Consider the following 26,200-nt stretch of genomic DNA (forward strand, 5'->3'; position numbering starts at 1 on the left):
TGTTTGGGCCAGAACAAAACTTTTAATCTCCGAATTCCTATAATCATCCGACCATTCATGGATGGAACCTCCAGGGCTGAGAATTGGACGGGCCTATCGGATTCATATGATCAGCGTGAACCAGAATACCCGTTCGATATCATTTCCCGCTTGTCGTTTGTAGGAGACCTGACAATCTAGGCCTACCACCTTCAAGGCTTCTACTGTACGGAGTACCAACCCCTATATTATCCTTTGCTAGTCTCTAGACAGCATTTACTATAGTGACGTCGGAATCTCTGGTAAGTTTGTCACACCATCTTTCGAATATTATTCATTCAATGGCACGGAGTACACCATGACACTGCAGGGCCTGAAGTCACCTTGAACACGCATAATACATAGCCCATTATTGTGATCTAGACCATCGTCTACCAACTCTACACGTGTATATGCACCAACCTCATCTTGTGGCCTGGGTCACGACTCCCAATTATCCACTGAGAGCCTGAGAGCCAACCAAATCCTGGGCACAAATCAGTGCCAGCCGTATGCCAACACAAGCCCGATCATATGGGGCCATCCCCACCGCTGATTTGACCCGGTTCATCCATGATGATCCTGTAGAAAAAAAAATCTAGTTAGTGCCAAATTAAAATACTCTTATGTCTCAGATGCAACTGTGCAACTCCTTACCTGCCGCTAAGGTTGGTGAGCTTTCCTAGACTCGGGACAGACTCGGCCAACCCAGAGTCAATTACAGACCAAACCATCTCAGGAACAGTAATGCACGCACGGCAACAGTGGCGTGCTGACCGTTGTGATAGGCCAACTGGCCCTGCCCGGGATCACTGATTCAGCAGAAGGAAAAAAGCACGGATCCAATTGATAACTCGACAGATCGGGGTCCACGACCCCACTTAGTGAACCCCTAGTTGCGGATGGCGTCGATACCTCCGAGCACGTCCCCTTTTCGGTTCCTGAGAGCTGTCGGATCCTGGTCTTGCAGATTTTCAATGGTGTGAAAATAATTACGGTGAGTCTGGCCATGTACGTGAGCAGTGCAGAGAGGCTGGTGCATGAAGACATATTATATGGGTAAGTATCTTGTACGGAGTACATTGACTACTGCATAGCTTAGAGCTGGAGAGGATAGGGGGCTGACTGATGATGTGATGGATCATGAGCAACATCCTGATTGCCCGCATTCCGCTTGTTGACCTGGGGATTGACATGATCACCGTTGAGGGGTTGAAGCACCTTGTTTCCCGTGGTATGATCAACATCACAAATAGGATTGTTTTAGTCTCGCGCAATTGTATTTTTGTATTAGTGTAGACAATACTTTCTAACAATGCTAATCATGAAAATGGCCGGCTATCAGGTCCGACGACAATGAAAGTGGATGGGTGTGAGGAGGGGAATTAATTTCGAATCCCAGCAATTGGCGAATCTCCTAATCTCTTTTCGTCCTGAGGGCCCGCCGCTGATGCGTTCACAAGGAGCTGATCCTTGCTCGATCGTCGACCTCTCGATCGGTGGGGCGTTGGATAGCTCATTGACTCGTCCCTGGTCAGTCTCGCGTGGGCGTCTATTGTCCAATTCCTTGTCGCTTGGCCTGCCCGAAAACTCAAATAACTCCAAACAAATTAACAATGTAGGCAATGCATCCGGGAGCCCCGCGTCGTTCTGGAATTCCTGACTAGCGGTGTCATTTGTCGTTTATATGTAGGGGAGGTCGGGGCTGGCTGTGCTACTGGATTTTCCTCTTGTTTGTTCCATCGACTTTGACCCAATGGGTCCACGACGCGCAGCGACTTTAATTTTTTCTTCTTCTTAACTTAATAATCTAATAACTGCGGCGCCCCTTATCACCGTCACACTCCAACTTACTCGATCACACTAAATTCGCAACGGTGAAGAGTTTTGTAGTTAGTTATGTGTGACTGCGCTTGATACCACCCCTTATACATCGTCGACATAATATACTCTTTGCGCTCGAAACCTTTCGCCTTGGCCTCGAGCCCTACAAGAAAAAGAAATCAGGGCACGATGCGGTGGTCACTATTTAGCACTTTGATCTTAGTGCTCCTCTTCGGAGTTGCATTATCAGCCCCCGCAGTGGACTTCGCAGAACGAAATGTTGATGCCTTTACGACTGTCGAAAAGAGAGTTGAACAGGATGCGACACCAACAGCAACAGCAACAGATAATACGCCTAGCTCAACATCTACAGCGAGTACAACGGGTACTCAGGGTGCAGCGACGACAGCCACAGCTACAGCCACGACAACGACAATAACTGGGACGGCCGTTTCAAATACCAGTCACTCTACCTTCGTCGCGACCACTGTTCCTTCAATAGATGGCTCTACGGGCTCGGGGAGCGACAGTCAGGATGGAACAAAACAAAAGTATACAGGTGGACTACCACTTCAGCCGGAAATCACTCCGGCGTGGGGTGTGGGTGGTATTATACTCCTACTTCTAGGAGCGGCTCTGGCGTTCATTGGAATTCGCAAGCAATGGTAACTAGTTTCTTTTTGATAGTGAGTTGACATTACTGACATTTGCTAGGGTTCATATCTTCTTATCAACCGCCTTCCTCGCGGCATTGGGCGTTACGGTGAGTTCGAATGGATCCTACTCTTATACTAGGCCAAGACTGACCACGTAATAGGTGCTTATTGTCTACGTGTTGAACCCACCGGTCAGCAATGCGATACAAGGTGGATATCTGGTTGCAGCCTTTTTCACAGGCGCCGTGTTCGGAGGGCTAGCGCTCGTGTTCAGGGAAATAACTGAAGGACTCGGATGTCTTCTTGGTGGCTTTTGTACCGGGATGTGGCTATTAACAGTCAAGTCGGGCGGGCTCCTGACCGACAATGGAGCAAAGGCCGGGTTCATCATCGCCTTTACCGTGGGCTTCTGGTGTCTATCATTCAGCCACTATACTCGCTCATACGGTTTGATTCTCTGTACTTCCATCTCGGGTGCGACGGCTCTGGCTCTCGGCATCGACTGTTACAGTCGGGCAGGCTTAAAGGAGTTTTGGCTATACATATGGGGTAAGCTCTTAAACATCAGCCCTATGTTTATGAGTTGCTTGGGTATGGTTGCTAACTTGCATTCTAGGTCTGAATACAGGCATGTTCCCATTGGGCACAAATACATATCCGGTCACTCGAAACATCCGTGTTGAGCTTGCTATCACCGTCATTGTCACCGTGTTTGGTGTTATCGCTCAAATGAGACTCTGGAAAGTGATCAAAGAACGCCGAGCCAAGGAGGAAACAACTCGGAAGGAAGCCGAGAAAAGGGACGAGGAGGCAGAGGCAGAAGTTGGTCGACAACTGGAAGAAAAGAACCTTCGCGAACGCACCGAATGGGAGAACATGTACGGTAACGGCGCCGGCAAAGCAGCCTCCATGACCGAGACTGCGGTTGCAGAAGATTCCCGTCGGGGCTCGGATGGGTTCGAATCAACAACCCATGAAAACGAAAAGGGAGAATCGGTTGAGATGAAGGACATGTCTGCTCCGGAAAACTCGGCTGGCTCATCTGACTCTGGGAAAAATCTCGAAACTGTTGAGGAGGTTGAAGGGGAAGCTCTTGAAGAACACCAGGACGGTCATCCCAACCAGCCCGAGGACCAACAGGCTCAAAATGAGACCGAAAATGACGGACCAACAGCTGCAAGACCGGTGACAATGTGGCCCGAGCCAATCCCGCGTGAAGATAATAGCTCTGAACACGGTGCTGTTGTTGGCTCCGAGGCTGGCTCGCCACGATCCAAGCGCTTCTCTGGAAGGTCACTGATGAACCGGCTTTCCTGGCGCAGTGCTAATGGTGTGAACGGTCCATTGAGTCCCAAGCTCAACGGAAAATCCGAGTCGGAAGAAGCTTTGGTAGTGCAGGACGATGCTACCTCCTCCGTTGTCGGCGTCGTGGATGATATTGCTTCGATCTGCTCTAGTGTGGTCTCAGATGGCCAAGCCGCAGAAGACGAGAAGGCGACCGAGGAGACAGTGACGAACAACTTGGCATCAAAAAATGTGCTTGCTGAAGTGACCGAAGCCGAACTAAACTCCCAAGCACTGCGTGCTGCGCCGACTGAGAATGACGGTCAACTTGCCTCTTCCCTTGCCCGCCATGATAAGAATGGTCAAGGGCCCACGCAACGTGGAAATGAATTCCAGATTCACCAGGATGACGACACCGAAGAGCAAGTATCTACTGTCGAGACCAATAATCAGGACGACAGCCAGCCAAAGAAGACCGAAAACTTGGTGTTGCAAGTTCAGCCGAAGCCACAACAAGCTCCACCAAATCAAGAGAACGTCCTGGAAAACCCTTCTGAGGAAGAACATCATGAACAGACGGACCAGGAAAACCACGTACCCAATTTTGATCAAGCGGAGGACGAAGCTGAAATAGACAACCCACAGCCTGATGCGGAACACGTCGAGCGCGAACTTGATTCTGTGTCTCAAACAAAGCCTTTGAGGAAGAGCAGGAGTGCAAGGTTAGACGCATCGACAGTGAAAGAAATTCCCGAACAAACATCGATGGTAATCAATTCATTCCGCACCAACGAATGGGCCAAGCATCTAGCCAATGCGGAGCTTCCTGAGCTCGAACCAATTCAGCTGGACTATGAAACCGAAAGCTCTGCCGAGACTGAAGAAGCTGCCGCACCAGTCAATGTGGATGGTCTTCTTCAGACACCGTTGACAGGCCTACCTCCTCCAATTATCAACAATCCCGAGCAGATCCCCACTAGCCCCGAGCAAAATGGTCGACGTTCTCAAGGCTCTGTAGCACCACCTGCAGTACCCAAATCCAAAACACAAAATAACATCTACACCATGTCCGGTGCTATATCACCCCCACCAATGGCCCGAAACATGTCTTCTGCATCACTACTGCCTCAAGAAAGGGATAGGAAGCCAGGTCCGATACGCAGCGTATCGACTCCATTTCTGACTATCACAACCCCCAATCAAGAACCAGAGTCATCGGATTCTCCAAAGTGGAGTGGACCTCCACCTCTTCTCGCTGTTCGTGAGAACATGGTGCGGAATCGGATGTCATCTACCTCCCTGCGCTACGATCCTTATACATCGCGAAATCAGTCCCGCCTGTCCCTGGCTGATCCAACCGTAATCGCCTCGCCGCCCTTGTCCATCCCAGAGGAAATGGACGAGCAATTTGGCACAGATACCGTTGAAGACGCAGATGATGTACCACTATCCAAGCGTCGTGCCATGCTACAACGCCAATCGATGCAGTCCCCTTCTACATCTAGCATTCAGAGCATCGAGCCCCCCCGCTCACCACCGCAAAGTCCACCAGACTCGGGACGATCTGCAGCTGTCATGGCCGCCTGGCGACAATCGGTTCGACAAGACCTTTCTCAACGACGTGACCCACTATCACACCCTCCTTCTCCAGGCTTACCTACAAATTCCGAGAGACCACGGGCACTTCGGGCATCTACGCAGCAAACGCGCGAGAGCTCAGCGGCCCAGGTCGAAAATACCATTGCCGAAAGGATGCAACGCGGAGGTATGACAGACCTGCATCGTCAAGCGATGCGCCGAATGCAGGCTTCTGCGAACCGCAAGCTGTAGTCGTTCATTTTATTTGATACCCTTTTTTCTTGTTTAATTACTTTTCTTTTCGGGGATTGTTGGGAGTTTGGTTAATATGGGCTTAATCAGTCACACCTACATACCATATAATTCACTGCACATAATTTCTAATGACACAATGCTTGATGCATTCAATTGAGACACTTCATCCTTGTATAATGCTAAAAGATTCAACTTTAATGAACCATCTACTCCAACATGTACTTGGGGGCCATCTCGAAAGACTTCATAACCTTCTCCAGCGCTCTCTCGTATTCTTCCAATTCCTCGCTGTCCTGGTCCTCCACATATGCCTCCTCACCTTCGTCGCCCTCAAGGCCAAGCTCAACTTGCTCAACTGACTCAACTTCCGAGTCGCCCCTGGCTGCTCGGCGGCCATTCAACGATGTGACATCACGATAAAGGCCCATAGTCATCGGCAATTTCACACCGTCCACGCCCCCCTTGCCCATCTTGATAAAGCGGGCATCAAGCAGGCGAAACTGGGCCGCCCAGACATGTGGGTCAGCAATCTCCATAGCCATCTCCCAAGAGGATCCCAGGCCCAGACTGACGGACCCACCGATAGGGACGCCTGATAGAGCCCCAACGAGTGCGGAGGAGACGCCGGCTGATATGTCGGCAGATTGGCCCTTTGAGACAATCGTGCGCGTTTTCTCAAGAAGGTACAAGCCGGTGAGTAGCCATACTTTGGGGCGACGAGCGAATTTCAAGTTGAGCATGTAGGAGCTCTGAGCAGCGGACAGCCAGAGTTTTAGTTTCTGCTGTGCCTGCGGGTTGGCTAGGACATTGGTTGTAAGGAAAGATTCCGGGCTGTTGGGAAATGTCAGCACATGCTTCATTCATTTAGTAGATAGGAAGCGAGGTGAAGTACTCTTTCAAGATCATTCGAGTCCCTTTTTCTGCAACTACAACACGCTCAAGATCTTTGTTGTAGGCGAGGCCGAGATTGACAATATCCCCACCCTCAATGCTTACGGAGGGCGAAATCCGAGAACATCCATGAAAGACAAGATTATTCGCCTGTGTGGAATACGCATGCGTTTGCAGTGCCTCTCCGCTAATAAAAGTCCGTCAGCTTTGAACATGGATCGCAACCAAAGAGAATGCGACGTGTACCTTAATTGTTCGTGGGTATAGTGGCGGGCAACCATTGGCTGCCAGTACTTCTCCAGCACCAATGAACCCAGGGTTAAAGCCTCGGGCCGTTCCCCGACGCCATAAAGAAAGAATGAGGAGTCATCAACAGCCCCCATAATGCCCGGAGTCACAAAATGCCAAGGCTTGGTATATAATTCTGGGGATCGAGGCTGGAAAGAAGACTTCCAGGGTATTAATTGTGGTTTTTACTCTGCTGCCTTCGCGGGGGTACTGCCCCAACCCGGGCTTATTATTGGCTCCACTCAAATCGGGCAATTTTAAACGAATCGCTCTCAGGGTTTCGTGATGGGCGCTAAGCATGGAAACACAAGGCACACCCAAGCCCCACTATGCTTATATACAGCGAGTGGCCCTTTAGGGCTGCTCAGTGAGATTACCTTTTCGGATCTCAGCTTGACATTTAATCTAAGAAATAGCATCACTTGTTCACGGAAAGTCAAATGGACTTTGATCATTTCATCGGACTTTGTGGCCGATCGCTCTTCGCGGAAGAGTATCTTGGTGATCTAGATGCTGCCAGAGACTATCTTCACCAGACGAAACCCGACATATCCGAGGTGGATCATGTTATCTACGCCGAGCACCTTCGTTGTTCAGCCATACATTCAGTACTCATCGGCAGACCAGCGGATGCATACGAGAGTCTCGAGGTATTGAAAGGTCTTCTAGATCAATTACCCAAAGAATGGGGTCTGCGATATGCCAACTACAAGGTTCTTACCGATTACACCCGTCGCTACCCCCCGCTTCTACGCTTCTATCATGAAAATGGAAAACCAATCGATATCAGCATGCTGGGCGACATCAGCGGCCCGTCTGAGATCACGGAAAGCTTCATGAACAATTTTCGCGCGTATTTTGATGGTAGTTTACCCCGCGATCAAGCATTGAGTCAGATGATGAATGGTGTTATCGGATTTCCGATTCGAGTAAGAAACTTGACAAACATGTTTCACCCTCTCAGCCCTGTGAGCCGGGCGGTTGCTTCGAGAGATGAGATACTCCCTCAAGTTGTGGAGATGGCTCAGCCTATGCTGAATTTTCGCGATATGGCTGATTCCTACGGGGTGACCGGAATGGGTACATACATGTTCCGACTGGTAGTTGAAACACACATTACATGCCAGAGTCCGCAGGCTGATACACACTTGCAAGAACTATATCAAAGATGCGAAAGACTTGAGGATTACGCGGGGATGGCTAATGCCCAAATGATTGAGGCGGACAGCCTGATAAGCCCCCCATTTGCTAGCCCTGTCACGCTGAACTTGATTATTCTCGACGTCACTAGCAGTACTCATAGTGATACTCTCTGGGATCCGGTCGAATTTGACCTCGAGTATGAATATGGAACCCAGGCTCAAGAACTATATGACTCTGCTCTGGCGCTTTTTCAAAAAGCCAACAGCAAGCGCGGGCAGGCGGCCGTTTTACTTCGACAAGGCTGTTGTCTTCATAATAAAGCCCGCCACGAACGACTCCAAAACAAACAAGTTCTCGATATACTTGCAGAGTCCGAGCTTAAATTGCAAGAGTCTCTCAAGTTGTTTGGAAAAGATGAAGCGAACGCTCTACTAGTCAAGGCACATCTGATCCTCACGGGAATTACCAGAGGAAATCCCGTGAACATCAAAGCGATCGCGAGATCAATTGGAGTCTGGGGTGTTGAAGCAAAGAACGAGATAATGGCCCACTTTATTGGAATGCTGCTATCTCGATACGCGCATCAAGAGTGGTTCAGATTCTCGAACATGGACAACGCTTTGCTGGCATGGGAGTGTGCGTACGAAGTGTTTGAGCCCCTTGGCGACATGATTCCCATGTTTCAATCCAAAGTTTGCCAATCGCACGTACAATACGACATGTTCAACGCCGATGCAGCTAAGATCTTTATCGAGGAGGCGCTATCCATGGTCGACAGACTTAGCGAGTATATTGATTACAAGATTCACTCGGCACCGGACACACAACTGGGCCAAATAGACAGTAGCACTCTGATGACGGGAAAGTTCAACATGCTGTCGACATTCAGCAGGGACGTAAACAACGTTTACATTCGGAGTGAGGATCTCGAGAAATTCCACGAGTGGAACGCCAAACTGGAATATTGGATCGAACACGATGAGGGTTTCATTGCGTTTCGTGAAAAAGTGGAGAACGAAGAGGTTATGCAATTGAATGATCCCACTCTTGCCTTTCCTCAAAACAAGGTGAAGGGGTTGTGGCGGAGAACGTTGGCCGATGATGCAGCTACAGTGAGATATGCTTCTGCGGATATCGCCTTCCGCCGACTAATGGAGGAAGGCGATATTCTGAAAGCAGAGGAAAGCGTTCGCCGATTCGTCAATGAAGCCATGGACCTAGAAAAGGCGTACTGCAGAGACATGTATCGCATCCTCGCATGTGAGCGAATCGGTGATTACGCCAAATCTCGAGAGATTTTTGACTCCCTCGATGATAACGACGTCTTCAACGATAACCTCGCGGAATTTCAACAAGGGATTGGTGTTCGAACTATGTTCTCCTCGACTGCTGAGAACTCGTTGACTTTTGCTGTATTCGCGGGAGACATGGAACGAGCTCGCCGGATGATTGATATTATCATCGGGATCTGGCCTTCCTTTTTTGAGAAGCCGACCGAAAATGCACTTGATTTTGCTCAACGGATCAGTTACTATGCACATATCATGAAAAATGAAAAACCTGAACTCTGCTTTGCCAAGCTCCTCGAAGCTCGTCAGATTGTCGAGACTCGTCGAATTCAGACGAAGGACCTGGACGCTAGGATTGGCAGTTCCAGCCAGGGGTGGACTGCAGAGGTGTTCATGAACCTCGCACGTCTTTGTCTGCGATGGGAGAACTCTGGTGTCCCAGTGAGTTTCATATCAAAATATGAACATGGGCATTTTGACGACATATCATGGTCTGAGCATGCTCTACTGTTTATCGAGATGAGTAGAGCACGGGCGGTGCTGGAGTCACTACAATCCCAAGCCCACCGAGTCCCTGGAATGACCGGAGCTCCGGATACAGCACCTCTATCAGAGGCAGTTCACAAAAGACGACTCTTAAGGTCACTGCTTGCTTTGAAGAAATTGAGCCCGGAGCAGGAACAAGAGGTTTCGCAGCTGCGGAAAGATATCGACCAATTAGAAAAAGACGGAAACATCTCTAATGCAACGACTTTCATCGAAACCGTCAATTCTACTATTGAACCGAAGCTGTTATATCGAAGCATTGATGAAAATGCTGTGGTGATAGAGGCAACTGCCACTCCCCGTGGATTCATGTCATTCGCAGTGACCCGTGACGGTATTCAAAAGATACATCAAGGAACGATGAGTGTGGCTGATATTCGGAGGCCAGTTATGCAGGCCATGCATATCATGCGAAATATGACTGGATACCTCGGAGGAGAAGAGGAAGAACGCAAAAAGGAGCTCAACGACCTGTCCCAAAAAATCTCCGAAGTACTACTGGCACCATTCACGGAAATCATCCGAACCAAGTCTCATGTCATTTTTTCGATTTCTGATCCGATGACCGCGTTCCCGTTTGGAATTCTTTTGTTTGATGGAAAACCACTTGTCATGCACGCAGCGGTCTCACAAGTCCCAAGCCTGACTGTACTCCATCATCTGTCACAGAGAAAGTCCGCATCAAAAACACCGACTGTATCCGTCCTTGCCAAATCACCCAGTGAGGAACCATCAGAGAACGCAGCCCGGGCTGGTAAAGAGCCGAGTCTGCACATGGCAGGAATTGAAGCTGTCAATATCGCCCGCATGTTTGCAACATGGCCGATCGAGGCGTCTAATATGACTCGAGAAGACTTCCGAGAGTACGTCGAAGGTGGCTCCTTGATCATGCACATCGGAACTCACGGGGATGTCAACTACCGCAATCCACTCCTTTCGTCAATTTCAATTGGTGACGGTCAAGAATTCCGAGTCATCGACATGTCCGCCATCCGCAGCAGTGTCCACCTCCTCGTCTTTGCGGCCTGTCTTAGTGGTCTCGGAAAAGCGACCTTTAGCAGTGAAGTCCTGGGATTCTCCCACGTTGTCTTGAGCACTGGCTGCCAGGCTTACATCGGATCTCTTTGGAAAGTCAGCGATTTCGGTTCCATGTTGATTATGACGCTGTTCTATCGGCATTTGCGAAGTATGCCACACATTCCTGTGGCGGAGCTTATGCGAAAGGCCCAAATGGACCTCTTGCAGCTTGATGGTGAGAAAGCTGGTATACTTTTGGATGGGATGTTGGAGAATTGGACTTCTACGGGAGTGGAGGGTCGTAGACCGGCAGAATTTGTGCCTGATGCAGAATTTCTGTTCTTCTTGTTGAAGATGACCATTGATCAGTTGGACTGGTCGAGTCCTTTCTACTGGGCGCCGTTTACACTGGTCGGATATGGAGGTTTCCGGTTTGTGCATGCGGATTCTTAGCGTTTCAAGGAGTACAAGCGAGATGTCTCGGGTTAAGACTTGACAAACGAGGGTTACCTGCATTTTCGCTACTAATATTTCGTGAATTCCATGATCAGCACTCTGCATCGCGAGTTACTGTCACTTTTGTAGAACTAGTGGTATAGTGTACTTGATAGCTTCAACATTGCCCGCCATGAGTGTCAGATCAGCGGTGGATCCAATCATGACTGCAAATGCATTTGACGTATGCAGTCGCTTCGTGACGTGGACTCGGATTGGAGGGGATGTTAGGAGATCCTTCGCTTATCCAAGGTGAAGCGATGAAACAAGGGATAGTAATTGATGGATCATAGTGAAACGGGGGCAATTGACTGGTCAAATTGGAGCTGGAGGGGTTTACTGGTTGTCGTATAGATGGACCCATAGTGGCTGTCTATTGATTGCCGGTTCTGCTGTACATAAACACATTCACTAGCCCATTATTACTTCTGAGATGATCATTCTCGACAGATTTATCGATTACTATACTTCTTTGTATTTGAATATTGCGAAAATATCCTGCATTGAAAGTGTTCTATTTCGTGTCTGCCGAGCCGATCGGGATTTGTCAGTTTTCCAGCTTCACCTAAACTTAACTATTAGTTACTTACCAACCAGGCCTTAGCAGTACGACAAGTTTGGCCTCGAATTTAAGCCTTACAATCCAGGATTGTCTAGGAGGCATTGTCTCTTCCAATATTTCTCATTTGCTCTTCTTTCCTCTCTTTTGAAGATTTCATTGCCTTTCGTTTATTTACTCTTCTATTTTCTCGTTCGTTCCTCTTCCCAGGAGACTTTCTCCTGTTCTGCCGATCTCGATCTCGATCTCTCTGCTCCTCTCCTTCTCCCTCAAACTCTCCGCACGCTCCCTTTCCCTGCTCTTTTCCCTCTTCTCTCTTCCCTTCGGGGATTCCGTTCGTTTTCTCCTCAAAACGGCGTCCTTTGCGATCCCTCATCCTCGATCGAGGGAAGTCGATTTTAATTCCTCTCGCTTTCCCCCACCCAGTCCCAATACCCGAACTTCCTTTGGATCTCGTGGAGCCAACGGCCGCGCCCCCGTGGAGGCGACTCCGTCCTTCACTCGCGCACAGCGACGACAGTGTGTTCCCATCTCGGGTCCGTCGTCGTTCCCTGCCATTCTTCGTCCTCCGGCCGTTCGCCTCGCCAACCCCGTCAATCACGTCCCTCGCATCACTCCTATCACCGTCCCGCCCCATCGCTCCGACGAGAGCCTCCCCCTCGGCCTTCAACGCGACGCATACCCTCTGCTCACCGTCCCCGAGCGCCGCCGCAGTCGCCTTACCCCGTCTCCTACCTCTCCGACTAGTCTAATCGTCGAACGCAGTCAGGGAGAGACTGAAAGCGGGCGTACGAGCATCGCATTACCCCCGCGACACCGGCGCAGCGTGCAATTATCTCCGACAGAAATGGCGGCAGCATTTGCTGGGAGCGCGGCCAGGGATGTCGAAAACCTACGGCCGCCCGAAGAAGTCCATCTTGCCCACGATGGCACTCGCCATGGCGGACCGCGCCATGCTCAGTCCCAAACCTCTCTCCGATCTCAATCCCAGATCGCATCTGTCCCCTCAAACATGGGTCAAGCCCCTCCTGACGTTGCCGACGAACTGGCCTGGGGCCCCGCGCACCCCTGTTTCCCTCACTTTAACCCGCACGTCCCTATCGGCTCGCAAGAGTATCTCACAACGCGAGTCATTCGCATTCGCCGTGACTGGATGATCAAGGGCGATTTGGCGCCGACCTTCTCCAACCTGTATCCCGAAATTCTGGATCCATTACTCTCGGAGCAAGAATTCCGGAAAGTCATCGCCACCGTCAACGACGGCCTTGTCAAGGCTTTTGATCCGTTCAGCTTGCGGAACTGGTTAGACGGAGCAATTGGGCTCCTAACCGGTTGGATCTGGGACGACATGAATGCTACGGGAATCAAGGGCCAACTGCAACAGGTGGAGTTCTGGCTAGAGAACTGGAACCGTGAAGTCGGTGCCAAGGATGGTGTACACATCTGGAGTCTGCGCCGTACCGCGTACATGTCTCTTGATATTCAGATCCCAGACCCCAAAGTCGGCATTGTGCCGAGTGAAGGTCCTTCCATGCCGAATACCAGGCCTAGTACTGGTGTCGGGCCTGGAAATTGATAGGCCTACTTTCGCCTGTCGGTTCTTTTTCTTGTTCGATCATTGTCTTATTTGGCTGTATATGTCCTTTGTAATTTTTGTTGATTTGCTCCCATCTTGGGCCTTTTTGCATGATATCCCTCGCCACCCAGCGACTCTCCTTCGACTCTTCCTGTCCGCTATTTCCTTATTACCTCTTTACCTACCTTGCTCTGTGTCTATCTTGCTCTTGGGATCCGTGAATATTCCGGCCTAATCCTCCCACATTGCATTTGCCGATGGGCTTTCTCTTCCTGTTACTTTCGGCTTTGCTGATGGACCCCTGTTGTCCTGCCTCGTCTATACCTGATTTTATACTGGGATGATCGGTTGGCTTGACTAAAATCCCTGAAATTAAATACGATGGCCATGTGGTCAGTGTGAATGGGAACTTGAAATGCCGTTGAGCTTAATAGTCTGTCCCTGGATGAACTGGTGTAACAAATGTAGCAGACCGGTGTGTTAGATACCAAGACTCATGCTTGTTGATTTCTCGTATACCTCCCGAAAAATCCACGCCATATAGACAGATTGCAAAGAGGCTGAAATATACTTTTGATAATCCCACCTCTGTCCTGGAATTGACTCTCCTCCACAGTATATTCAGTAAGAATGTTCCATGCAGAGGCCATGTGTGTATATCCACCTTGGCCAGGCGGTGTCGATCCACCCCACACCCTCTTCCCCCCGTTCGCCGAGCTCCTGGGAACTTCGAACTTCCTGAGATGAGCCCTCTCTCCCCCAGCATACCACACCGCCACAATGCTGTCGGGCATCCTTGTCTTCAATCAGAAGGGCGAGAATCTAATCTTCCGCGCCTTCCGGAGTGACTGTCGCCCACGCCTCGCAGACATCTTTCGCATTCAGGTCATCGCCAACCCGCAGGTCCGCTCCCCGATCCTGACCCTGGGCTCGACCACCTTCAGCCATGTCAAGCACGAGAATATCTACCTGGTCGCCGTGACCAAGAGCAATGCCAATGCTGCGCTTGTCTTTGAGTTCCTCTACCGGTTGATTGTGCTGGGGAGGAGTTACTTTGGAAAGTTCGATGAGGAGGCTGTGAAGAATAACTTTGTGTTGATTTATGAGCTGCTGGATGGTGTGTTGCGACTTGTCGAGCCCCTATTCCTTCACGTCTGGCGCGATGCTAACCACGGTGGTCTCATCGTGTAGAGATTCTCGACTTCGGCTACCCCCAAAACACCGAGACGGATACCTTGAAAATGTACATCACGACAGAAGGGGTCAAGTCCGCCATTGCCAACTCGCCGACAGACTCCAGCCGAATCACTCAGCAAGCGACCGGTGCGCTGTCCTGGCGCCGCTCCGATATCAAATACCGCAAGAACGAAGCCTTTGTCGACGTGATCGAAGACGTCAACCTCCTGATGTCGGCGACTGGCACCGTCCTGCGCGCCGATGTGAATGGTCAGATTGTCATGCGAGCATATCTCACGGGTACCCCAGAGTGCAAGTTCGGGCTCAACGACCGGCTCCTCTTGGATTCTGGTACTTCTTCCGGGGCGAACGGGGGACGAGGTGGTGGTGGCATCTCCGGGAACAAACAGACTACACGAGCTGCTGCCGGTTCAGTCACGCTGGAAGACTGCCAGTTCCATCAGTGCGTGAAGCTGGGCCGATTCGACGCTGATCGTATCATCTCGTTCGTGCCGCCGGACGGCGAGTTCGAGCTGATGCGCTACCGCGCGACCGAGAATGTCAACTTGCCCTTCAAGGTGCACCCGATTGTGCGCGAGATCGGCACGACAAAGGTTGAGTACAGCGTGGCAATCAAGGCCAACTACAGTTCGAAGTTGTTTGCGACCAATGTCGTGGTTCGCATCCCGACGCCGCTGAACACTGCAAAGACTACCGAGCGCACGAGTCAAGGTCGCGCCAAGTATGAGCCTGAGCAGAACAACATCGTGTGGAAGATTCCCCGGTTCTCGGGCCAGAGCGAATACGTTCTCAATGCCGAGGCGACTCTTACGTCGATGACCCACCAGAAGGCCTGGAGTCGCCCGCCGCTTAGCCTTTCGTTTAGCATTCTCATGTTTACCTCCTCTGGTCTGCTTGTGCGATACCTCAAGGTCTTTGAGAAGAGCAATTACAGTTCCGTCAAGTGGGTACGCTACATGACGCGTGCGGGAAGCTACGAGATCCGGTATGTTTAGACCTTTCCTCAACGATCTGATTGTGTACGATTTACTGACCAAATCCCACTGTAGGTTCTAATATTGCCGACCCTTTGAAATAGACGATGCTGTGCATGAACCCTTGCCCTTTTTGATTATGGGATCTCAGGCTGGGTGTCTGGCGTTGGTGGTGTTCTCTTCGATCTTACATGACTTCTATTCTTCACTTGATAAATACTTTCAGTACATCAGTACTCATCTTTTTCTCGTCTCGTTCCGTCTCTACTACTTTTTGATTTTTCATCAATCTTGTCGCCCATGAGAACCACATAGCCCTTCTCATCAATCGGTTTCACGACCTCCTGCATCTTCCTCTGCAAGCGTACTTCATTCTCACCTCCCTCGACCGTGCCTTCTCTGATCTCAATCCTCCTGCCTCTGTACAAATACTCTGTGTCTAGCCCATTTTCTAGCAGAAGTCGAATCATAGGGGCTGATCTATTCTCAACCGCGACATGAATCAGAGGTATTCTAGATTTCCCCGTCTGGAACAATCTTGAATCACTGATGTCAGCACCATGTTCAATCAGCAACTTCGCTAGCGCAACATTTCCACTTTTCACTGCAACTTGTAACGGCGTAAGACTCGCCATTGGGTTAAATTTATTCGGGTCTGCTCCATGTTCCAGAAGCAAAGTCACAAGCTGTAGATCTGGGGTTTCCTTGGACGCCCAAATAGCACCGTGTAATGGTCCATAGCGAAATCTGTCAGTCTCCATATTGATGTCGAAGCCGCCACGCTTGAGAGAGAGCTGCACTTGGCTAAATCGCATCTTGATAACGCTTTCCATGAACATGTCAAAGATGACACCGCTCTTGTCGAATTGAAATCCACACTCTTTCTCGATGCATTCCGCAACATCAGGTCTTCGGGTCCGGACAGCGTGTATAACCGCACCAAGCACCCGAGCCGGAAGGTCTTCATCCTTACTCTTAGAATATTCAATCCAAGCCTTCAGAGTCCCGGTATTCCCCTTTTTTGCTGCACTGTTGAAAACACTGTCCTGGTAAGCCCGGATTCTAAACCTCGACTTAGACTCATTGGCAATAAGTAACCGAAATGCCTCCGTCGAACCCTTTAATCCGGCAATACTCAGAGGTCGAATCCCACCGAACCGAACACTTTTCTCCCACAAAAACCCAAGAGGATCATACTTGGGGTCATCATAAGCGTCAATAGTTCTCTGAAGCTCTTCACAGTCACCCTTAATAATCGCACTGGCCGTCAGCGCAATAGTCATCGTCCGTTCAATAGGCTCCCAGGAATCCACCCGATTCCGTTGCCAAAGCAAGCTCGAATGATACACGTCACGATCCCAGGAACACCGATTCACCTGCGAAAGCAAGCGCGGATCATACACGTCACGGTATGGGTAGAAGCTTCCGCAAAGCCAGGCGTCGATTAATTTATGTATTAGGATATGTTCCTGTTCCTTGGTGCGTGGGGGATGCGGGATGGCGAGAAGTTCGTGGATGATGGTTGAGAATGCGCATGGGCTTGTGGGATGTCGTTGGACTTTTTGGTGGAGGTATTGACGTTTATGGGAAGTCGGGAGGTTTTTCCACCAGTGTTTGCTGTATGTTTTTTTTTGCGCATCTTGTTTCGTGGGTGAAGCCGAGGCCGTTGTTTTCTAAGCGGGAACTTTGAATGAAGAGGGTCATTATTTCGTTGGCGAAGAGGGCTAGCTTTGGTTAGTTGTTGAGATATATGGCTAGTGGAGATGGGAATGGGGTGTACTGTTGACAAGTCGCATGGCTAGTAGATTTCGAATTGGAATCGTATCATTATCCACCAATGCCTGGATGATCTGGAGGAGAACCTCCACTGGAACGTGTCTCATGTTGGCTGGTCGTCAACGGCGAGGACATGGAATGAGGATCAATAAGTTCATTCTCAGTATTGAAGTCTGGGTGTTCTTGGCACCGGCATTACATCTAACTAGTTAGTTAGTTAGTGAATTTTGAGTGAGTCATGATTAGATTTCATCGGACTAGGCATATTAAGCCACAAATCACATACTGGATGCGACTTGAGGGCGGAATTTCGATTTACTGCCGTCTAATTAGCGCCTTTTATATCTGAACAGTGTGTCTACTGTTTTATGATATTAAAGTAGTGCATATGCACTAATAGAAGCGCTAACATGGCTTTCAAAGGTGTTCATCTTGTGATCTCTCATCTCAAGCATTCCTTGTCCGACTGTAAATCCTCCACCATGCCCTCGACTCGGCTATCTGTGCTGCCTCCTGGGAAAGCAGTCTTACAAGACCCTAGAAAAATTGCACAGTCATTCTCCCCTCGTGCACCCTCCCAGCTTTCATGAGGTCCATCATCTCGTTAATATCCTCGAGTTGGAATTTTCTCGGATTAATTTTGGGGAAGATCCCCTTCCTCAGCGAAAACTCCAAACACCGCATAGCACCCAGTGACCCAGGTACTTTAGCTCCAATGATCCTGTAAACCATAAAAGTAAGACCTCATCTCTCTCCCTTCAGGATATCAAAACGAACCTAATGGACTGGAGCGCCACTCGGCCCATATCAAGCGGTAGTGGCTCATGAGGAATTCCAACAACCATCAATCGTCCATCGACCCTCAGGATTGAAATCGCAGTTTGATATGCCGCAACTGAGCCCGATGTAACAATCACAGCATCAGCCACTTTACCGTGATTCATCGCTGCGACTTTCGCCCGAATATCTTGAGGCTGTAGCTCCCGCGTATTCAGTATCCCATCCACACTCCCACCATCCCTAACACCTTCCAACTGTCCGTCATGTACATCCAATCCCAAAACCCTCGCCCCAAGTGCATGCGCATACTTAGTCGCAATCTCGCCCAGCCCACCCACACCCACAATAGCAACCGTTTCTCCTGGTTTAATCTGTGCACGCTCCAGCGCATCCCAGACTGTAATACCTGCGCAGAAGATAGGCGACAACTGCGCTGGAGAGACAACCCCAGCACCATCAATCTGCGGGATAACAACCGCCGTCGCCGCATCGACGAGCGCATACTCAGCAAAATACCCAGCATTGTTAACCCCCTTGATGGTCATCTTTGCACAGTATTGAGGCCCGATATTCTTGCATTCCCAGCATTCGAGACACATATCTTGCCACAGAGGGGCCCCAATGCGGTCTCCTAGTTTGATGCCGAGGGGTCCGGCGTCGGGACCTAGAGCCTCGACGATGGAGATGGCTTCGTGGCCGATGATTTGGGGAAGCTGGGTGAGACCACCTTTGCGCGAGGTGATGAGCAGGTCTGAGTGGCAGAGTGATGCGACTTGGACACGCACCAGGACGTTACGGCCTGTTGGTGTTGGGACGGGGACTTGTTCGATGACGAGGGGTTGACCGGGCTGGTTGAGGTCAGTTAGCAAAGTTTATGCAAAAAGGGCTTTGATTGACGTTGCGTCTGGATCTTGCTAGGTGAGGGTTGACATAACGTACCTCTTTGCACAGAGCGGCCTTCATCATGTCTGGCGCCATGTTGGTAGGTTTGTGTGAGTATGAGTACGTTTCTGAGTTCAAGATATTCGGGATGGATGAAGTGAGTTCCAAGGACTCCCAACGAAGTATCCTCGGTCCTTCTGAGTATTTATGAGGACTCATGTAGCCCGAGTGATACCACAAAGGAGGAGTAAAAGCGGAGTATTCATGCAGCCGAGCTACCAGTGTCACCCGAGGCCATGCAAACATTCATTCCCCCGCACGCAGAACTCCAGTATAAACCAAGGAAATGGCGATTATTATGAAGCATTGGCTGACAGTTGATAATCCGAAGCCTTTCTTCCACGTACCTATACATGCCACGTCAAATATAGGTTGCACTGCTACTTTTTATTAGAAGAAAGGTTGAAACGCCTCGCGTGGCCTTGCAAATAGATCCAATTTTCCGATTTCAAGGGACATGAATGAATCTATTTTGACTGCCACCGCTGGCATCCTAAACTAGCATACATCCATCCTGCTGCATAGCATAAGAAGCAAATCGGAAGGGTACCAGTCTGGGCCAAAGGCCAAACCAGCTGGAATATTAACATCCAGGGATCCAAAATACACCTTGATTGCATTCTGACAATTGTAGGCATTGTGATCAGCTTCTCCACGTCGATACCGTAGCTTTTTGTGTTGGCGATGGTGTGGTGTTCATGTTAGCAATACCTACACTTTGACACGCTAGGATAGGCTAGTTTGTAGCACCTACCATCACTGTAGTATTTCGCGCTGTCAGTGTAGTTCATCTCGGTCAACGAGGAATCTCTCGGTGTAATAGTTGACATCGCCAACGGCAGAACCGACCATGCACATTTTGATGGTGACATTAGACTTGTCCATCTTAGGTTTCACTATTGATTGGGAAGAGGATGTTCGAATTGTGAAAATAGTGGAAATAGGGTACATCCATGAGCGGCCCAGTGATAAGACTGGTCGAAAGAGTGCTGGCTTAGTTCGGCTTCTCGAAGGTAGCCGAGCTGAGATTAGTGATGGCCGGTCTTGTCCCCTGGACCGATTGATCCAGGACGCTCTCCAAGGCTGTCACAAGGTCTTACTCGTTTGTGAGTGTGAATGTATTGGAAGAAGACAGGAATCCGACAATGCTCCCAATGGTGCCGACACTCTTGCTGAATGCACCAATAGAGGGTTCATTTTCTGGAGAAACACTAGAAGCTATATACCGAGCCCGGTCGAAAAGCCACGGAGGAGTCTGTCAAAGCTCAAGGCTTTGCCTTATGTTTGAGGCTTGAAGGGCAGCAATGGTGGATACGTCTAGTGAAGAGACAAGGCTTTGTATATGGTCCAATGCACATTTTCAAAGAATAGGGAGAAGAGTTGTCGGGTAATTGGTGAGTATGTAGTGTTTTGTGGCACTAGATCCACACTAGCTATCCGCAAGCGACTTCAAAAATTTCGCTCCAGGCGTATTTGCGGCTATTTATTGTCGGGGCTTTACTGAGATCGGATTTTAGATCCGAATTGGAAAATCTGTAGTCTCACAAAAGCAACTCTTAAATGGCCTAGCTTATTCCACGTAGTCCTCGGCTAAGAGTTCAAGCATAAACGAGCTGTGGGGGTTGGCCTCTCGTAAAGTGTCTTCATCGGTTCAAAGAACATGCTGCCTCACCGTACATAGGGACATCGAGGCTCAATTCTCTGAAAAAGGGCTATAAGATGAGAGAGTCTCGCCGATACAAAGAAATTGGTGTCTTCCTTGACCTTGGCATTGGCCTAAACAGGGGTTCTCTTTAGAATTTTCACTGTTGATTCAGCCCTTTGAGTAACGCAGTCATCTCGATGATCTCTCGTACTCGTAAATATACTCTGTTCCGCTACATTCGCTCGGCACTGTTGGGGAAGGCTAGTTACTCGGTCGGCGAGTGCTGCTTATCTCGAAGGGCTAAATCGCTGATTCGCCCTGAAATCAACGCACTGCCACCAAATAGTCCGACCAAACCTCTCTATAAGTGCAACCGAACCTGACTCCGCTCTGCCCTGATGCGTCGGAAAGCCGAGGGCCCCCTCCGAGGGCCTAAAGCAACTTCTTGTCCCTGCGGTAGAGCTGCAAACAAGATGAGAGAGTTTCAAACAGCTTGGCTTCTGCATTTTGGCATATCCGTCTCTGTAGCCGCTACTTCAGCAAGTGATTCAAATAGTGACTCCCCGGCTGTGCTCAACTTCCGACCTGAAAACGTGACATTGAGTGGTCTCTATCATTGGGTTGGATGGTAAGTAGGCTGCCCATGTCACTATTTGCAAGGAAGGTACTCATCGTACAGGTATCATAATGGCACGACACATTTGGAATTCTTCCCATATGGAGGACTAGCATCTTCGGAACAATCGGATTGTCCGGATTTTCACAACAAAACAATCACCAAAGAGTACACCACTGTGCTTGGTCTCTCGGAGCCAAGTACATAAAACAAAGATAGTGATCCGGTCAATGCCTTTTTCGCCCTGTGGCCTGTTGGCTTCAATTTCAGTACATTGCCCCTTGGGAAGTGGCTCAATGAGATATCCTCCCTTGATTATGGGATATTCTCGTCCAAGTAAGTCTCATCTGTAAAGCCCTACGAGCGAGCGGCATTACTCAAACTGCCTAGCCCCGTTTATGATAACAGCACGGAATCTGGTTTCGATAATTTTGTCTGGTCCACGGAGGAAAACCAGGCCTCTCCCTATAATCTCTCCAGCGTCTTGACTGACTATCAAGGCTTCAACGATTTCCTCATCGACAGTACGACAACCTGCCTTGGAGTCGAGATTCTCCAGTGGCAGTTTGCACCCATACCCTCCAATGGCAGTTTCAACGGATCTACTTTCACGAATCCGGTCATCGATCTCCAGTTTGATAGTCGTACTGCAAACCTTTCTATGCGGGGGTACTTTGAGGCGTCCCCTCAGTATACGGATGGGGTTGAAGACAATGTGATGTTTGCGGGGAAATTGATCATGAATTTTTCGGGTGTTATAGACCACTATCATTCGGATATTCTGAGGAATGATATGGATACCCCGACTTGGGTGCGTACTGTTGGTTATCAAAACAATTCGTTGAAGGTTGGCTATACAACTGTATCAGCTGGCAATCAGTTGGCTGGGTCTTCCTTACTGGCTACGATGCTTGTGCTCTCGCAGGGGCTTGTGTTTCTTTCTTGATCAATGAGTTTCGATTTATTGAACCCTGAGAGGCATACTGATAAGGGGTATTGAATGTGACGGATAGGGTCCTGCGTACAAGCGAGAGATTACTATGTAGACTGGGCGTCACTCCCATCGCTGCTACATTTCGCCTCCTTGGTCCATTACGAGTATTACGTACCTACAGAATCGCACGAAAAAGATCAGTGGCAGAGCATGGCGCCTTGCGCAAAATGGATTGGTACCTTGCGCTTCATGAGATTTTGACTAGTGCAGCGCATAAATTCACCTGCACATCCAAACGAGATAATCCGAATCACATTCGCCCCGTACATGGCTATAGTGAGGCGCGAGACCTTGCAGTAGCTATCAAGCCAGCCTATTCAATTTTTATGCTAAGATCCGTTCAATGAGGAATTCCAGAGATTTTCTGCTGAAAGAGCTTCACTATAGCATCATAATAACAAAATGAACTTACGAGCCGTTACCATCGGCCAACATACACGCCAAGATCTTCCAAGAAACTGGCACCAAGAGAATTAAGCATTTCGACGAATGTTTCCCAGATTCTTGACCTATCTTCGATAGACACTGTTAGAAGTCGAGCGGCTTAGGACATCTGAATAATTAACTAAGTTTCTAATCTACTCGGTACCCGCCATCTGCGCCGGGGAGGTACAGAGACCCTCCAATGGCAGGCGCTACATCCATGCCTGCCTGCAGATAAGAAAATCGAGGACGAAAGATATGGAAACATTAAGGCTGTTGACGACTAGGTAAGACAATAAGGTTCTTATTGATAACCTAATATTCACAATTAAACGAGGCTTGCACCGCCTCGGCCCCCAAATTGCTCCCATCGACACCGAGTCTTGAATGTTCTGCCAGGTTTCGGGGCTCGTTGCGATATTTATGCCCAGAGCTCTCTGAAAATACATATCAAGGGATAGCTGTGGGTGCTTCGCTTAGTTTGGATGAATTTATGCGGGCGTCAGACGGGAATCTATATTTAGTTTGGATGCATCAATCAGCGGCTCAGACAGGGGGGTATAGCTAAATAAGGTTGTTACTTCAGCAACTAGCGTGTTTGTTGACCAAAACAATGCAGAAATCAGATAGAGTAAAATAGATGCGATTGTACTCGACAGTGGTATCTTCAGAGTAAAAGTACAGGTAGATAAGATAATAGTACAAGAGCTCAGCAACCCGACCAAAAAGGGTTTAACGAGAGCAGAATAAACCAATGTGCAGTCAGTCGAACCACCCAATCCGGAAAAAAAAAGACAATAGACAGAATGTAGACTGAGCAGGAGACAAAATGATTCACATGACCAGATGCGAAAAGAGATAAGGGCGACCCACGCGGAGAAACAGTGATAAGCGAACGTGAAAATGGACATCAGAGGGTAAAATGACAAGGCCGAAGAGAGGATGATAATACATGGTTGTTTCTCGCAACAGGGAACAGCACAAGGTATAATAAATAAGACACAGAGAGAAAGGGAATAAGGTCATAATATACAAGACATTTCAAATGAAGATAAGAGAAAACAGAGGAGAGGGACGTTTATTGTCGGCGTCGCAGACCGACCCGTCCCTCTCCAACGAGAGAGTGCCATCGGCGCCCGAGATCCGCGCCATTTTGGCGGCCCACCTGGCGCGCACACTCATCCCATTCCTGCTGAGAGAGGCGGAACTTTTCCAGAACCACCTCAATCAAGCGCTGATCCTCATCCGCGGCCCAATCCTCGGAAGTAGTCTTAGATGGCTCATCTGGCTCTTCAATGGAGGGGAGGACCGCGTCAGGATCGATGCGCGCGACTGGTTCTTGCACCGGGGGCATTGCCTGCCGGCGCGCGGGAGAAGGTGGTGATTGTGTGATCGGTGGAGAGTGTAGGGAATAGAAATCTGTCGAGGAGAGGCCGAGCGGGAGTTCGTAGGGGAGGTGCCGACGGCGTTTGGGTGTAGAGATAGGGCGACCAAAGTCCGTGTCGCTGTCATCGTCGTCCCACTCTGTGCGACGGCGCTTGTTTGCGCCGCGCGCGGGCGCAGATGGAGGTGGTGGGGGTGTGGTCGCTGTCTTATGGGGGGAGGAGTTGGGCGCGGCGAGGCAGGCCGTGCAACTTTGCGCGTGCGCGGCGAGCGACGCGGTTGTTGGGAGATGGGTAGAGGGCTCTGGAGGCGTTGGGGCTTTGGTGTGCGGCACGATGATGGCGCTGGAGAGCCATTCAACAGTGACTGGAGTGCACGACAGGTGCCTAGAAGGCCGTTGCCAGATGGGTAGCCCCGGTCTGAGGGGGGAGGAGTCGAGAAGAGGCGACTGGGAGTAAAGCGAGACGACCGGCGCACGTCGCATGGGAGGGCGGAAGGGAGCAGCATGATTGTGCGAGATGGAGGATCAAGAGAATATAAATATGGGTTTCGCTGGGACGCGAAAGTAAGAGTTGTGACGAGAGTTGGAAGGAGAGTTTGGACGGTGGTCGAGTTTGCGCTGGGATGGCGCGAAGTTGGAATTTGTGCGCGAGATGCGCCGGAGGCCGTTGTGAAACGCGACGATGGAGTTGGAAGGTCAAGAACGAGTGGATAAGACAGTAGTCGGAATGCGCTTCAAATTTCACCCGAACCGGGGGGGATGCGACGAGTGGAAGGCTGTTTGTTGGTGGGAGGAGTGGATAATTGAGCGAATGTTTAGGGAGGGAGAAGTTGTGGCGGGGGGGAAATGGGCGATAAAAGAAAATTGGGAACCGGCCGCAAACGGTCAAGACTCAAGCGAACATCACCCGGAACGTCAAGTAAACCTGGGCTCCACTCTTGGGTTACGAGGGGTCTCCAGTGGGGGAACAGTCGACTGGTGAGTATTTTTGTAGAGATAAATGAAAAGAGAGAGAACAAAGAATACAAGAGAGAGTAATCAGGAATTATGAATCAGAAGGATGATGAATCGAATGAATGAGGTCAGCTGGTGATGTCGTTTTTTCCCCAGGCAGAAAGGCAGCTAAAATCAGGTTGTACAACGAGTGACGAGGGTGTGGAAGTTTAGAACTCTCGATATTCCACGCTCTCCCCTATTCTACAGGCACATTCCCTCTCTTTTTATTCTACAGATCTCTTCCCCTCCTTCAAGAACCCCTCGTTCTTTGAGTCTACCCGTGGTCTCTTCCCAGTGAAACAATCAGAAAAAGGAGCAAGATCGAGGGATGCAGGACGCAAGGCGAGCACCGACCACCACCACAGGGAGCACGAGGCGACTCGGGCCCCCCTGAAACGGTGCAATTCAGGAGACTAACACTAACTTAGTAAAGTCGAACTACCTTTACGCCCTTAGGCCCTTAGGAGATCCTCTTCAAAGGGCGATCTTCTGCTCAATTACATTTCCCAATTTGGCTGACGACCCGCGACCCGCGACCCGCGATGACCCGCGATGACCCGCTCCGTCTGTTGTCTCCATTGTATTGAATTGTATCACAAATGTATCAAGTGTATCGGTTTCCCGAGTGATCTTCGTTATCGATATCATGATGACTGCATTTCATCAACGGCTTCCACAGACCAGTTGGCATCCTCCGGTGATGCAATAGGCCTTGACGTGCATCCTGCATCCTGTATGTAGCAAACCGCCGCCCATGCCGTGGGCCGCTGTACAGTCGATCGGAAAAAATACAATTGCTTTTGCAGAGAAACTCTGATCAATTTGCCACTGAATATCCGAGGCGGACCGGGCGCGTTTTAATAATCTTTCTCATCAAGGTGTTCAGTGTCTAGGAGGTGACTTCCTTTCTTCCTTTCCTACGGCCCTTCTCCCCAGCCCTGGAGGGTGACCAATCCTGCCCATACCCAGAATCTCCTTCTCGAGGGCTGGTATGAGGGAGTGATTGATTCCCAGCTTGAAGCTTTAGAGACTTCAGCCATTGGGATTCTCATAG

The 26,200-nt window shown here is 49.7% G+C and overlaps 8 protein-coding genes across 8 annotated transcripts; 4 read left to right on the forward strand and 4 right to left on the reverse strand.

The window, feature by feature from the left end:
• Nucleotides 1–2,031: 2,031 nt before the first annotated feature.
• N7473_003688 (uncharacterized protein) lies at nucleotides 2,032–5,612 on the forward strand (the record flags this gene model as incomplete). Its single annotated transcript, XM_057149628.1, has 4 exons — nucleotides 2,032–2,507; nucleotides 2,557–2,605; nucleotides 2,660–3,047; nucleotides 3,115–5,612. The coding sequence occupies 4 exons, from the start codon at nucleotides 2,032–2,034 to the stop codon at nucleotides 5,610–5,612; spliced, it is 3,411 nt and encodes a 1,136-aa protein (XP_057013282.1).
• Nucleotides 5,613–5,821: 209 nt separating this feature from the next.
• N7473_003689 (uncharacterized protein) lies at nucleotides 5,822–6,889 on the reverse strand (the record flags this gene model as incomplete). Its single annotated transcript, XM_057149629.1, has 3 exons — nucleotides 5,822–6,446; nucleotides 6,508–6,693; nucleotides 6,753–6,889. The coding sequence occupies 3 exons, from the start codon at nucleotides 6,887–6,889 to the stop codon at nucleotides 5,822–5,824; spliced, it is 948 nt and encodes a 315-aa protein (XP_057013283.1).
• A 345-nt stretch (nucleotides 6,890–7,234) lies between these two features.
• On the forward strand, nucleotides 7,235–13,419 carry N7473_003690 (uncharacterized protein; the record flags this gene model as incomplete). The annotated part of the gene is made up of 2 exons (XM_057149630.1): nucleotides 7,235–11,220; nucleotides 12,054–13,419. The coding sequence occupies 2 exons, from the start codon at nucleotides 7,235–7,237 to the stop codon at nucleotides 13,417–13,419; spliced, it is 5,352 nt and encodes a 1,783-aa protein (XP_057013284.1).
• Nucleotides 13,420–14,199: 780 nt separating this feature from the next.
• N7473_003691 (AP-2 complex subunit mu) lies at nucleotides 14,200–15,672 on the forward strand (the record flags this gene model as incomplete). Its single annotated transcript, XM_057149631.1, has 3 exons — nucleotides 14,200–14,536; nucleotides 14,611–15,601; nucleotides 15,666–15,672. 3 exons carry the CDS (start codon nucleotides 14,200–14,202, stop codon nucleotides 15,670–15,672), a joined length of 1,335 nt encoding a protein of 444 aa, XP_057013285.1.
• A 148-nt stretch (nucleotides 15,673–15,820) lies between these two features.
• N7473_003692 (ankyrin repeat domain-containing protein) lies at nucleotides 15,821–16,873 on the reverse strand (the record flags this gene model as incomplete). Its single annotated transcript, XM_057149632.1, has 1 exon — nucleotides 15,821–16,873. One exon carries the CDS (start codon nucleotides 16,871–16,873, stop codon nucleotides 15,821–15,823), a length of 1,053 nt encoding a protein of 350 aa, XP_057013286.1.
• Nucleotides 16,874–17,668: 795 nt separating this feature from the next.
• N7473_003693 (uncharacterized protein) lies at nucleotides 17,669–19,249 on the reverse strand. The gene is made up of 3 exons (XM_057149633.1): nucleotides 19,086–19,249; nucleotides 18,144–18,994; nucleotides 17,669–18,087 (listed from the first exon to the last, which is right to left on the reverse strand). Exons 1-3 carry the CDS (start codon nucleotides 19,245–19,247, stop codon nucleotides 17,904–17,906), a joined length of 1,197 nt encoding a protein of 398 aa, XP_057013287.1. The 5' UTR covers nucleotides 19,248–19,249; the 3' UTR covers nucleotides 17,669–17,903.
• A 1,957-nt stretch (nucleotides 19,250–21,206) lies between these two features.
• On the forward strand, nucleotides 21,207–22,295 carry N7473_003694 (uncharacterized protein; the record flags this gene model as incomplete). Its single annotated transcript, XM_057149634.1, has 3 exons — nucleotides 21,207–21,361; nucleotides 21,569–21,685; nucleotides 21,740–22,295. 3 exons carry the CDS (start codon nucleotides 21,207–21,209, stop codon nucleotides 22,293–22,295), a joined length of 828 nt encoding a protein of 275 aa, XP_057013288.1.
• A 1,549-nt stretch (nucleotides 22,296–23,844) lies between these two features.
• On the reverse strand, nucleotides 23,845–24,633 carry N7473_003695 (uncharacterized protein; the record flags this gene model as incomplete). Its single annotated transcript, XM_057149635.1, has 1 exon — nucleotides 23,845–24,633. The coding sequence occupies one exon, from the start codon at nucleotides 24,631–24,633 to the stop codon at nucleotides 23,845–23,847; it is 789 nt and encodes a 262-aa protein (XP_057013289.1).
• Nucleotides 24,634–26,200: the final 1,567 nt, after the last annotated feature.

This window comes from Penicillium subrubescens (assembly GCF_028828155.1).
Source record: "Penicillium subrubescens strain IBT 31985 chromosome Unknown utg000002l_segment0_segment0, whole genome shotgun sequence".
In the NCBI taxonomy this organism is placed as follows: Eukaryota; Fungi; Ascomycota; class Eurotiomycetes; order Eurotiales; family Aspergillaceae; genus Penicillium; species Penicillium subrubescens.

Bases quoted from the DNA above. Each gene is read 5' to 3' on its own strand.
- N7473_003693 (XM_057149633.1), bottom strand. From the start codon at position 19,247: ATGAGTCCTCATAAATACTCAGAAGGACCGAGGATACTTCGTTGGGAG. The intron at 18,995-19,085 runs GTACGTTATGTC...GACCTCAACCAG, and splicing joins AGGCCGCTCTGTGCAAAGAG to CCCGGTCAACCCCTCGTCAT. The intron at 18,088-18,143 runs GTTCGTTTTGAT...TATGGTTTACAG, and splicing joins GTGGCGCTCCAGTCCATTAG to GATCATTGGAGCTAAAGTAC.